The sequence below is a fragment of the Rhinolophus sinicus genome, linkage group LG04, assembly GCF_036562045.2.
Source record: "Rhinolophus sinicus isolate RSC01 linkage group LG04, ASM3656204v1, whole genome shotgun sequence".
NCBI lineage: Eukaryota > Metazoa > Chordata > Mammalia > Chiroptera > Rhinolophidae > Rhinolophus > Rhinolophus sinicus.
This window is the reverse complement of record NC_133754.1, coordinates 1931139-1945364: the sequence shown is the minus strand read 5'-3', so window position 1 is coordinate 1945364 and position 14226 is coordinate 1931139. Positions and strand designations below refer to the sequence as shown.

Genomic DNA, 14226 nt, shown 5'->3' with positions numbered 1-14226 from the left:
ACACTCCACGGTTTTGCAGAATTAAATCTAAAAGAGAACTTTCTAGTCTCAGTAGGTATTTTCACGTGTTGCTATAACTGCAGGTAACGCCCACATAACACGGCACTTCTGTAACACGGTTTCTCTCTAACACCATTTGAGAATTAGAGAAATCCCCGAACAACACCGAGTGTAATAAAAGCTTTTAAGAACAAAAGAGATCTCATTTGAATTTTTTTATTCGAGCATGGATGTCATATCAGATTTGACTGCAGAATTTTAAAACTTACTAGCATTTTAAATCCATTTTGTTCATGGAGTATTAAGCTCAGAGGATGAAGATATCTTGTCAAAAAGAAAACGCCCTCAGTTAATGGTGCTTAGGAGTGACGATGAAGAAAACATTATTTAATACATATTAATATGTTAACTTTTGGTGAAAGTTGCTTTAATAAAGATATTTCTCTTAATTATAAAAATATAATAGTATGTTTTATTTCTAATTTTTGGAACCTAACCCCTTTTTTGTACTAGTTCTTTGTTTCTTATAAGACGGATTCACATTAACACGGCATTTTAGGCACCTAACCACCGTGTTATACAGGGGTTACCTGTAATTACATGAAATCTGCGTATATTACTCAGAGTATCTATTGCCTGTGTTCTAGGTCTCCTCAGAATCTGTCTCATTAACTACAGCCCAGGTTTCTTTTGCTTATACTGATTTATCTCTCGGTCATTCCAAATACTACCGATGTTAAATATTTTATAGATATTAATGTGGGCTATTATGTTTTTAGAGCTGACAATAAGCCTTTTTTGCATAATGGCTGTTGTACGTCCCATCAGATTCTGTGATGGAGGCGCTCGCGTGCATACAGGTGTCCGTACGTGACTCTCACCGGCAGCCTACAGTCACTTGGAAAACCGTGGGATTAAGGGGCAAAGTTAACACCGCACCTGGCTTCTTGCAGTATTTGAAGTCACGGGCCGTTGCTGTTTCGCTAAGTCACTCTCTTTGTCCTCCATTTAGGTCATCAAGCTTGCCTTCGAGGAGTTTGAACTGGAGCGAGGCTACGACACCCTGACGGTGGGCGATGCTGGGAAGGTGGGGGACACCAGGACCGTCTTGTATGTGTAAGTCTGCGATTTCTGTTCTCGTCCCCCTCTCTCGTGCAGTTACGTGTGCAAACGGAACGTCACGTGAGATTCTGGTGCAGACTCCCACTTCTGACTCAAAAGTTTAGTAAACGCCACAAATGGTGTCTAGTGGTTTCCAAGTGTGACGTCACTCGAGGACTGATTGAGGGTCGTGTTTTATCTCTATGAATGTTTTTGTCCAAGTCATCAGACAATATGGCAAGAACTTAGAACTTACAGAAGAGGAGAAAGAAGAAATGAGGACTGTCTCACCCCAGTCCCCCCCCTCAGCCCTTCCCCTGTCCTTCCCTGGGGCAGTGTATTACTAGTGTTTTCGGAACACAAGCCCAGTCTTTTTCTGGAATAATGTCATGTCTTCCAAAACCCCTGCGTTCTGTCATACTGCACATTGAAAGCATCAGGGATTGTGGGAAAGAGGGCGTCAGGTAAGTCACCACGTAGCTGTGCCACGCCGTACTGAGTCCCGGCAAGCACAGGCAGCCTTCATGCCAGGTGACATGCGTCCTGTGACACTTGCTGCTGGAATTGAAGTGTGCTCCTTACTCTGGGTGTCAGCTATCTCCAGGTGCAGGGCCCTGAGGACAGTTTGGTCACTTTTTATGAGACCTAGTCTGTCAAAATTAAACATAAGATCCAGGGCTATCTTTGCCCCTGGGTGTTTTCAGCACAGAGAGAAATGTCTGTGTACCTTTGTCACCTGCTTTGCATGTTGCACAGATAGCATCATGCAGTGGCTCCTGAAACAACTAAGCCAGACACGGCTTTTGTCAACAGAAGTCATTCTGCAGAATGTTCTGCTTTTTCTTAGTCCCCATAGGCATTGCTGCAGCTTTCTCTTTATCTGGGAGAAAGCTTGCCTCTGACTCCTTCAACTTCTCATTCTGCTGGGAAATACAGCCCTTGCTATTGTGCGCACTCACCTTTGGTTTGGTAGTTACTTTTGAGATAATTCACATTCTGAAAAGTGCCACCCCAGAAGATGCTGCCTGCACCTTTAAAAATTAATGGGCCCTCACCCTGACTACACGGGGCATGTACCCCTTTCACTTATCATAGGGTGGGCATCTTTCCCTGTCACTGCATGTCTCTGCCTGACCTTTTTATTGGTCTGTTACTACCACTAATGATTGAAATCATGTTTCTGGCGCGTGACTTAGGGTAATCGTTATAATGATTGCACAGGTAATGCTGTAGTGAACGTTTATTGATTATCTCTTAGTTGGCATGCACTGCAAATGCGCAGTGCATGTTACCTCCCCGACCCTCACCTGCATCCCGAGTTAGGGGTTAATGAGATCCTACCATACCGATGATGGAACTGAGGCTTAGTTAGATTCACCGCAGTTCACATACTTGGTGCATTTAAACCCCAAGCTTCTGCTCTGGCATCCATGCCCTTCTAGCACCTGGTCACGTGCTTTGGACGTGATGCTCTGACAAGCTTGCCCTCCCCACGCGCCCTGGGTTTGTGTTCATAAGCAGCTATTCAGTGCATGACTTCGAAGGAGAACATTGTTGTCGTGTTTTAATACCTTCAGGGAAACTTCCAGCAGAGGAGTTTCAGGACTCAGGGCTGTCTTCACTTCCACGGTTATGCTTTTCCAATTATCCCCCAAATGTTGGCATCGGTTTCCTCTTCCTGCACAGGGTGTGAGGGTCTTTTCCCCACCCCCTCACCAATAGTCACTCTCTGCGCCGAATCACCAGCTAAAAGTGGCATTTATTTATAAACGTGCAATTCCTGCAGAGTGCGGCCCAGACGTCTGCACGCTGTGGTGGCACTGGGCCAGAAAGATGGAGTCTCTGCTCTAACGTTGCCATTAACTGTCTCTGTGACCCTGAGGGATGTCACCTTACCGCTGTGTACCTCTGCTTCCATGGCTGTAAAATATGTATAATAAACTTTCCCTGCCTGTGGTAAGGATCAAAATGAAATAACACATGCGAAAACCCTGGAGAGATAAGAAATGTGGCCACACATAAAACTGTGTTATTAGTACCATAATGTCTAATTTAAGAAAGGGTGCCACTAAAACAAATGGGAGAAATTTTCTAACGTGGAATATAAAATATAAATATAGCCAAGTAAGGCCACGTACAGCCCTTGAGGCCACCGTTAGGGTTGGAAGCCACACACGCTTTCCTGGCGCTGCGTGTCGTTCAGCGAGCACGAGCCGGCTGTGCGTTATGTTGACATCAGTGCTGTGAGCACGTCCTCTCGATAGCTCAGGTCTCTGAATGAAAATGAAATAGCCACGTGAATCAAACTGAGATGCCCTTTGGGGAACATAATGCAACTGAGATCAGTTGGGCATTTAATCAGCCCCAGTAGAAAGAAGAAAAGCCACTGATATGTCCCATGTGTACAGAATGACAGGGAAAGAAAGAACAGTCAGATCGAACTGGGGGCTTCAAATAAACAGGTAATTTTAGAGAATACATCATCGCATATGTGTGTGTACTTATATGTCAGACATTGTTCTCCGCATGAAGTTCAGAATTAATTGGAGAACTGACAGATACGCTGGGCCGGTTTTGTACCAGGCATCACATACTAGAACCACGGAATCCCATGACAGTACGTACAGCAAGTAAAATAGAAGACCCTGTTTCATGGAAAGCTGGTATTGCTACCTCAGCGTCAGTATTTTATGGGTGCCTTTGTTGGGGGGGTGTATGGATTTCTATTCAGATCTTGACTTTCAGGAGAATTTCACAATGTGGTACAGCCTAAACCAGCTCACCCTAAATCTGGTCTTAAAAATTCTAATTTCCATCAATGGCTTTTTATATTTTTAACGTTCTTGGCAAAAAAGAGAATAATTGAATGTTAAGGGGCTCTTTTAATAGCCTGATCTCCCCAAGAGGTGGTGAATTTACTGAGGTTAGTTTTACACAATGACAGATTTAAGACAAATTAATAGATCCCTACTGAGGCCTCCGCAAGAATACACCGGAGTGGATACGTTTTTTTGGCACCCTCTGTTTACTGACGAGTCTCTCATGTTTAACTTGCAGAGGAACTGCTTCCGGAGTGATGGCTCCCGTGGCCTCTGTGGCCTCGGCAGATGAGCAGCTGGTGACAGGGCCAGGGCGTTCACTCAGGCGGCCCCGGGGCTGCGGGCGCAGGTCCCAGGTGGCAGAGGTCCGTCCCTCGAAGGGAGTGACCAGGAGCATCAGTGGAGGGAGGTCAGAGCAAAGTGGTGGTGCCTCTGCCTGGCCGCGTGGCGGGTCGGCCCCGCAGGACAGCAGTTCTGTCTGAGGGGCAGGCAGCCCACTGCTGTCCTTGCTGCTGCTGCTTGCTTCTCGAAGCTGCCGTGGCCCCGGTCGGACCGTCACCACCTCCCTGCTGTTGCCCTGGGCTGCAGGCCATTGTCCGCTGTTATTATAAAAGCCGTGGGAAGGCCCTAAGAAAGCAGACGGTAATGACTGCTGGGTGTGTGTAGGTACCTCTGTGTTCTCAGAGCACTCAACCACTTACATCCCCAGCGGTTTGGAGAGAAGCTGGAGCGGTGTAAGTTAGGAAACTACGTAAGACGGGCTGTGGCCGTCGCTCTGCATACAATGTGTCGGGTCGCCCAAGCCAGACGCAAATGCTGGGGCTCTGTCCCCGTGGAAACGTCGTCCACTGTGAGCGCCCCTGTCTCCATCCCGTTATTGGAGGCTTTCTTGCTTGCTTCTTGGAAGACACATTTATTGACAGACATTGTCGGACTCAGAGGGAAGTAACAATGGGCTTTGGGGGTTGGTCCACACATGGAGGAGGAGACACTGTCCAACTTTCAAGCCCCCCCGGAGAGGGTGAGCGGGGGACACCCTCCCTGGAGACCCTACAGCACCTGGGTTCTCTGTCCCAACGACCCTGTCACAGAAAGGAGCTGACTGCTGCAGTGGCATTTAATATTTGGGTTACCAGCTGTTTGTGGGGTGTCGGGAAAGCAAACCATCCTGGGACCTTGGGGGGCCTGGGGAGTTGCCTTTGGGGACATCCTGCAGAGCAGAGGAATCGCACATCCCGAGGCACTCAGCACCCCTGCAGCAGGCGGGATGCAGATACTGCCAGTGAACTTGGGATCCAGAAAACCCCGAGTCATTTCCCAGCTGTTCTGCCAATTCTATCACCAGTATTGACTCGCTGTGGATGTTTTCTTGAAGGAGCCAAGAAGCACGTGCCTTTCTTTAGACACTGCTCACCATGGATCTCTTTTCTATCCCTCGGACCATTTAAAGTTGTAGTGTGTGTACTTGACATTAAATTAACCTCAGGAGTGAAGTTGTTCTTTTTCAGGGGGATAAATACATTGAAAACGATAAAGGGCACACATTTACCTTTCAGGTGCTTGTCCCCTGCTGTGCACCTTTCAACCTCAGGATAAGTGTAAAATACGATAGTTAATGAAACATTGTTTTAAAAGTTTAAAGTAGAGGGCAAAGAGAAGGTACTGCTGTATAATACAGTTACCATCTCTGCCTTGCTGTGCTAAAACATGCAGAGTTCTGCAGTGTTCATGATCGTCTTGGAAGTGTCTCAGTTATATTGATTCTTAGAAGAACTAGCTTTCTTCCCCATTGTTTCTCTAGTTGTACTTTGTTGATTTCTGAGCTTTATCATACTCTTCCTCTCGCTTGCTTTGGGTTTATATTGCTGTACTTTCTGTAGTTTCTTGAGGCAGGGACGTAGTGTTTCCCTGAAAATGAGACCTAGCTGGACAGTCAGCTCTAATGTGTCTTTTGGAGCAAAAATTAATATAAGACTGGGTCTTACGTAATAGAAGTTTTTGCTCCAAAAGATGCATTAGAACTGATTGTCTGGCCAGGTCTTATTTTGGGGGAAACACTGTAGGTGATAGAAATGTACTAGAAGGGAGAAGAAAAGAGGAGATTGAAGTGTCACTTTACTGAATCTCCCTTGTGTCGTGGCAGGCTTGTGACGAGGGAATCATTTCACTTGCTAGGAGAAGACGAGGAGAGGTCCAGCTCATGGGCATGTACACAGCAGGCGGCCTGACTGATACTTGAACCCAAGGTCTTAACACGTTGCGTAAGGCAGCGTTTAAATCCTACGTGAAGATTCTCGTGATCCGTACGCAACGTGTTAATACAAAGTGATCCTCATTCATTGGCCAGTTTCCCCAATAGTAACATTTTGCGAATCTGTAATAAAACGTCACGAGCAGGGTATGTACGCTCATATGGTTCCTCAATCTTAACTGAAATTTCCCCATTTTTACTTGTATTCACATGTGTGTGCACGTGTGTGTGTGTGTGTGTGTGTGTGTGTGTGTGTGTGTAGAAAGTTCTGTACGATTTTGTCACCTCTTGGAGTTCACGTCCCCACCACCACGGTCAAGACAGGATATCTCCAACATTACGAATCTCACTCCGGCTGCCCTTTCATCACCGCACTGATCTGTGCGCCCCCACCCCCACCCCAGCTGATGCCTGCATCTGACAACCACTGTGAAACGGTGTCATTGTAGCAGTGTTGCCTACAGTGGCACACTGTGTAACCTTTTGTGCTTGCGAGCCTCCCTGGGTATGGTGTGCTCCGTGGGTGCTCTCCTGTTTACTGCTGCCTCTCCTTCCACGGTCTGGATGTACCACTCTTTAACATTCCCCCAAGTGGGACACCTGGCTTGTTTCCCGTTGGACTGTAAGGAACAAAGCTGTTGCGGTAACGGTTTGTGTACAGGTGTTAGTGTGAACGTGAGTTTTCATTCCTGTGCACAGACCCCTAGGACTGTAGGTGCTGGATCGTATGTGTGTCACATGTGTGTTTTGGGAGACCGCTTGCCTGTCTTCTGGAATGGCTGCGTTGTTTTCCGTCCCCACCAGCAGTGTCTCAGTGGCCCACCTTCTCATATCGTCACCAGCAAATGGCCTGTAGCTGACTGTTTCTGCTCTGATAGGTACAGAGGGATCTCTCTTAGTGGTCTCAGCTGCGTCTCCCAAGGGCGGACGGGCTTGAACATGTTTTTACAGCTTCTGTGCTGTCTGTGCTCCCTCTTTGGTCTTCTCCCCATTTTCTGATTGGAGTGTTTGAGTTTTTACCATTAACTTTTGCAAGTTCTCTGTATTTTCTAGGTAATCGTTCTGGGTAGAATATGTAGTTTGCAGACATCTTCTCTGCGTCTGTTCCTGTTCCCCTTATCCTCTTTATATGTGGGTCTTCACAGAGCAAGGGGTTTTCATTTGGATGAGGTCCAATTTATGAACTTTTTATAACTTGGGAATTGGGGTCAAGTCTAAGGGGACTTTGCCTTTTCTAGCTACTTGGTCTTTTTAGCTATTCTGAGCCTGTGACATTACATGTCACTTTAGAGTAACCTTGCGTATACATGTGAAGACCTTGCTGGGCCTGGGGCAGGGATTGCATTAAACCTACGGAACAAGGGGGAGAGAGCCAATGTGTTTACTGTGTCTGTTCTTCTGACTCATGACACGGGTGTCATGTCACCTATCAAATGCTGTTTGTGTGTCAACTAATACCGTGTTTCCCCGAAAATAAGACCTAGCCGGACAATCAGCTCTAATGTGTCTTTTGGAGCAAAAATTAATATAAGACCCGGTCTTATTTTACTACAATATAAGACTGGGTCTTTATAATATAATAATATAGTATAATATAATATAATATAATATAATATAATACCAGGTCTTATATTAATTTTTGCTCCAAATGATGCATTAGAGCTGATTGTCCACCTAGGTCTTATTTTCAGGGAAACATGATATAACATGTTCCTTTTTTTACTTTGTTCATATGGTGGGTTATATTGATTGATTTTTGAATGTTGAACCAATCTTTCGTAACTGGAAAGAATTCCACTTTGTGGTGGAGTATAATTCCTATTACACATTATAGGATTCAGAGTTCTGGGACTTTGTTGAGGATCTGTGTACCTACGTTCGTGAAAGATATAGGTCTGTAGTTCCTTGTTTCCTTCCTTCCTTCCTTCCTTCCTTCCTTCCTTCCTTCCTTCCTTCCTTCCTTCCTTCCCTCCCTCCCTCCCTCCTTCCCTCCCTCCCTCCCTTCCTTCCCTGTCTTGCTGTGGTTTGGGTATCAGATTAATACTGGCTACCCTAAATCAGTTAGGAAGTATTGTTATCATTTGTTACTTTCTGGAAGAGTTTATGAAAACTTTGTGTTAATTTTTCTACAGAAGATTGGTAGAATTCTCCACTGAAACCATCTAGGTCTATAGGTTTATTTGGGGGGAGATTTTTAATTAGAACATCAATTTATGTTATAGTTACAGTGCTGGGCACATTGTCTCATTCATCTTGGTTGACTTTTGGTAGTTTGTGGTTTTCAAGGAATCAGTCTATTTTTAATAATTGTCAAAATTATGAGTCTAAAGTTGTTCATAATATATTTTATCATCTTTTGAATGACTAGTGAATCTGTAGTAATACCCACTATTTTTTTCCCTGATACTGGTTCTTTCTGTCTCTCTCTCTCACTCTCTCACTCACTCACTCTTCTTAGAAGTTTATCAATTATATTGATTTTTAGAAGAAACAGCTTTTTTTTGCTATTGTTTTTATTTGCATTTTGTTGATTTCTGATCTCTGTCATACTCTTCCTCTTGCTTGTTTTGGGTTCATATGGCTCTACTTTTTGTAGTGTTTTGAGTTATGGGCTTAGGTGATTATTTCATACTTTTCCTCCAATCTAACACAGTCATTTATTACTATAAATTTTCCTCTTGGCATGGCTTTAGCTTCAGGGAACATGCTTTTGTTCTCATGTTCATTTACTCCCATGTCTTTTGTTTGTTTGTTTCCCTTGAGACTTCTTCTTTGGGTCATGGATTACGTACAACTGTGTTCTTTAATTTCCATATGTTTAGAAATTTTCCTGTTGCCTTTTTGTTAATAGTTTCTAGTTTGATTTCATTATGATTAGAAAATACATTCAGTATTATTCCAGTTCCTTTAAATGTGTTCAGGTCTATTTTCAGTTCCAGGATATAGTCTACCTTGGTGAATGTTCCATATGTGCTTAGAAAACATACGCGTTCTACTCTTGTTGGGTGGAGTCAATTAGATCCTGTTGGATGACTATAGTATTCGTATTTTCTATATTCTAGGTAATTCTGCCTGGTTGCTGAAAAACAGGGTGGGGGCTATTGAAGTTCTCAGCTATTCTTGTGGATTTGTCTAGTTCACCTTTCAGCTCTCTAGGTTTTGCTTCATGTGTTTTGAAGCTCGATATTTGGTGTGTACACATCTAGGACTGTCATGTCTTCCTGGTGAATCATTCTTCATGTCATCATATGATGTGGCCATTATCCATCCTACTACAGCTCATATCAACATTTACTCCTTTGAAGTGTGGAATCCTCACTTCCATTTAGGTCCCAACTGTTAAATATCATTGACTTAAGTATCAGGTTTTAAAATTTTAATTTCCACCATTGAATTATTCACAGAACTCGCTATGGAAGAATAATATACTTTATATTCCCATATTTCTGCTCTATTCTTTGTTCCTACTTCTGCCCCAATGCTGCAAGTTCCTCTTATTATTATTTCTTTCCTTTTGAATAACTTTCAAAGAATCAATTAGCCAATCATTAAGATTAGGCTATTAACAATAAATACTTTGAGAATTTTTCCCTTTATTTCTGAAGAATACATTCACTGGATGTAGAAAATGTGGTTGACTACTTTTTTCTTTCAAATCTTGAAATATTTTATGACACTTCTTTCTGGCCTCCACAGTGTCAGACAGGAAATCACTGCTATTTTTTTAATGTATTAAATTTATTGGGGTGATATTTGTTAGTAAAATTATATAGATTTCATGTGTACAATTCTATAATACATCATCTATATATCACATTGTGTGCTCACCACCCAGAGTCAGTTCTCCTTCCATGACCATATATTTGACCCCCTTTTCCCTCATCTACCTCCTCCCTCCCTCCTTACCCTCTGGCAACCACTAAACTGTTGTCTGTGTCTATGAGTTTTTGTTTCTTTGTCTAGTTCCTTTGTTGCTTTCAGTTTTACATCCCACATATGAGTGACGTCATATGGGTATTATCCTTTAAGTAAGGTGTCAAGATTGTGTTCTGTGTTGTTAGTTTTCAATGTTTAATTAGATATGTCTTGGCATGGAGTTGTTTGAGTTTATCCTGTTTGAGGTTCACTCAGTTTCTTAAAACTGTAGATTTATGTGTCTTCCCACATTTGAGGAGTTTGCACCAGTTACTTTTTCGCCACCCTTTCAGCCTCACTGCCCTTCTCTCCTCCTGGGATTCTGGTGACAGGAAGGTTGGGTCTTTTTTTTTCCTGTCCCACAGGTCCCTGCAAAAACTTGTTTTGCTCTGTTTTTCAGTGTAGGGGAATTCTACTGATCTATTCTCATGTTCAACCAATATCATCACACCAATCCCCTCTACTTTAAGCCTATCAAGCTATTTTTAAGTATTGTTTTGTTTTTATTCAATAATTTCCATCTAGTTCTGTTTTTATCATTTCTCTTTTATTGCTAAGATTTTTTTTTGTTTTTCATTTGACTATTGTAGCATTTTCATGATGACTGCTTTAGAATCCTTGTCAGGTAATTCCAACATTGATTCTTTTAGGTGTCATCAAGTAATTGTCTTTTCTCCTTCAAGTTGTGATTTTTTCTGGGCTCTTGATATTGTATCCTGGCTATTATGTCTGTCATGCTCAAGGACACACTGGGTAAGATATAAATCTCTTACTTTGGCAGGCAGTCACCCTGGTAAGGTTTAGCATGAAGTTCTGGTCAGTTTTTGTGGTCTGGGGCTCCAATGACGGGTTAATTGTTGAAGTCTTTAATGCACTGTCATGCTATGCTTGCTTACCTGGTGTCAGTGGGGTCTGCGGGGAGGGCTTGGTGGGATCCCCCAGGAGTACTTCCCTCCCCATCTCACCCTTTATCCCCTAACCTCCCCTCTGCCCATATCTCAGGGTGGAGAGGGGCGTCCCACCCTGCAATCTGCAGACAGAGTCTTCCTGGGTTGGGTAACTGGTGTGGGGGGTTTCTGTCACATGTGCAGCTGCCTCATTGCCTTTCTTCAGAAAGGAGAGTCTTAGGCCCCTGGGGACATGGAAGTCTCCCCTTGGACACACAATGTTCCTGGGGGTCTTTCATCAGTTCCCTTGCTGCCGCTGTTGTGAGAGGGACACCATTTGCCTCTCAGAGGAGAATGAGCTCACCTGGAACCTGCTGTGGCCTTGTCAGGGGTCTGGAAACACCAAGTCTGGGTGGTCTGTTTGTCGGGGCACACAGGACATCTCTCCCAACACTGTTTTTCAGGTCCTGGGGTCCCACACAAGCATGCCTTCCTTTATCTCCTTCAGAGTCCTCTTCTGGTCCCCTCTGTGCCATTTGCAGGGTTCATACCATGCATAGTGTGGAGGAGAATGAAAAAAGCCTTCAGGTCCTGACAGGCTTTTCAAGCATCTGGCTGCAAACAGAAACAGACATCTGTACAGTGACTTCACATTGGGCCCCAGTCCGCTGTTCTTCCTTTGATGAGAGATAAGAGGTTAGCGTTAGATGTTTCTTTCATAAGGTTCCACATAGAAAGGCTTTATAATTCTGATGGTGTCTCGTGAATTTAAGGTAGAGGTTGCAACTGTGGGGTTCACAGCGTCTCCTATGCTGCAGGCTGCCCAGTGGACAAAGTTTCACATGTGAATGAAATGTGTTCATGAGTCAACCTCATGTTGATGGCGCTGGGGGATTCCCAACAACCTCAGCATATGTACGTGTGATCTCCTGGTTTGACCTTATACCTGATACTGTGACAGTTTATTCTGTAAAGACAATGTCTGAGTTGTTTTTCAGAGTCAGCTCGATGTATAAGTCACAGCCTATTCCCCTCCTCCTGTCCCCGTTCACTGTACTGGCACATGCCATGTAAACAGATGCGCCCTGTGTGACCCTCACCTGGGAGTTGCCGTGCAGGTGCCGGGTGCACGGAGAACCCTGAATGCCATCAGCGCTGCCTGTGCTCTGATGTGCTCCCAGGGCCTGGTCAATATGGCATTTAAATACCGTGTTTCCCAGAAAATAAGACCAGGTATTATATTAAGTTTTCCTCCAAAAGACGCATTAGGGCACTTGTTAGGGGATGTCATCCTGAAAAATCATGCTCGCGCTTATTTTCCAATTAGGTCTTATTTTTGGGGAACACGGTACGTGCACAACTGAAGATTGCAGTTATGACCAGTTAATTTCCTTCCATCCTGGTTTGTTGAAGGACCGAGTTGGCCATGACTGGCGGTAGCTCTGTGTCTGCCAGCTTTCAGGTGGGAGCTCAGCAGAGCATCTCTGGATCCCCTTAAACCTGTTTTACTTCACCGTGAGTGGAACGGTTCCACCCAGGTGCCTCGACAGACCACACACTGTGTCTTAACATCTCCTTTTTAATCTCCAGCTCACACTGAATCAACCCAATTAAGGCAAATGGCCAACTAAAACTTATATTTCAAGTAGCAGTGCATTTTCTACACTTTCTGCAGAATTTATGAGATTTCAGGGTGTCACCTACAATGACTTAACACTTAAGTCTAAAACTTAACATAGTTTTAGGTCAATTTTACACAGAAATAGCATTTACTTTTCAATTGCCCAATTTACAATTGAAATGAATATTTTAAATGTTTAGCACACTTCTTTCCTCTCAGGTAGCTGCCAGTAGGATGGAGTTGTAACTACTTCCATGTGTTACATTGCTTCAGTTTCAAGTTTTGATAGCTTTGTAATTTGCTCAGAGTTAGGTAGTGGTGTAGGTTTTTTGTTTTGTTTTTTTTCTTCAGGTTTTTATTTAATATGCATACAGTAAAATATAAGTTTTTGGTGTACAGAGCTACAGTTATTAACACATGTATAGACTTTTATAGCCACCACCGGAGTCAGGATGTAGAATGGTCTGTCACCCCCACCCCCACCTGCTATGGCTTTGTAGTCAGTCATACTCTCTTCCACCCTAAGCCCTGAACCCCTGATCTAGTCTCCATCCCATAATTTTATTTTAGAGACTGTCACATAAGTAGAAAAATACTCTATGTCATCTTTGAGACAGTAAATGGGAATGGAAAATGGTACAGCAATTCTGGAAAAGGGGTTGGCAATTTCAAATGAAGTTAAATATTCACTTATGTGATCTAGCAGTCCCACTGCTAGGTATTTACCCTAGAGAAATGCAATTTACCCTACAGGAATGTTTTCAGTGACTATTCATAATTGCATAAAAAGTGGAAACGATGTAAGTATCCTGTAACAGGTGAACAGGGAAACCCTGTGGTATATTCACCCCAGGGAGTTGTAATCAGCCACAGCAAGAAACAAGCTGTGACCCCACAACACAGGGACTCCCATAGGCGTCATGTGTGGTACAATAGTCACTTTCATTTAGCCACCCCTTCTAGCAAACACATTTGATGTGCATGTGGATACAGCTGTGGAATCCTTTAGCTGGGGCCAAAGAGAAGAGCTCGTCAGAAATGAGATCTCTCACATACACTGATATTACCAGCAGCCAAACATCTTAAGGCTATTGCATCGTATGGGGGCGATTAGCCTTTAAAGCACACTGACCCATTTTCCTGTGAACGAGTCTAGATGCTCTCTCAGTGCAGTGTGCCCTGGTTATAGGAAAGGAAAAAATACATAATCAAATGTAATTTGCTCCATTTTGGGTAAATCACTGAACAGACTGGAAATTAGGGTCATAAATTGTCCTGATTTCAGTCCAACATTCATACTGACTGTGGCAAGATGTCTCGAACCGTGAATGCAAGGCAGTTCCATCTTCACTGAAATCTACTGAAAGGATAATGGACTCTTAGATCTGAATAAGTTCCTTATGATAATTTAATACAATTATTTCACTGGTCAGGGAACTGGCGCAGAGGTAAGATAATTCAGCTGAGATAATGGGACGAATTAATGACACAGCTGTAACAGAATCCCAAATGCCAAGTAGTTGGTATGTGAGATGAAACAAAGATTTGTGTCCTTATTTAAAACTCTTCCTATAAATTTAAACATGTGCTTTTTGAATAAATGCATAAGTGAAAATATAAATTAATCATTTA

The 14226-nt window shown here is 43.4% G+C and overlaps 1 protein-coding gene across 2 annotated transcripts in view; it reads left to right on the top strand.

Moving 5' to 3' along the window:
• Nucleotides 1-14226, top strand: part of CSMD1 (CUB and Sushi multiple domains 1) — a 1601557-nt gene that overhangs the window by 1218382 nt on the left and 368949 nt on the right. For both annotated transcript variants that reach the window (XM_074329288.1, XM_074329289.1), the window contains exon 11: nt 1013-1116. In XM_074329288.1, the coding sequence (XP_074185389.1) occupies nt 1013-1116 (104 nt within the window). The remainder of the gene's footprint in view (nt 1-1012; nt 1117-14226) is intronic.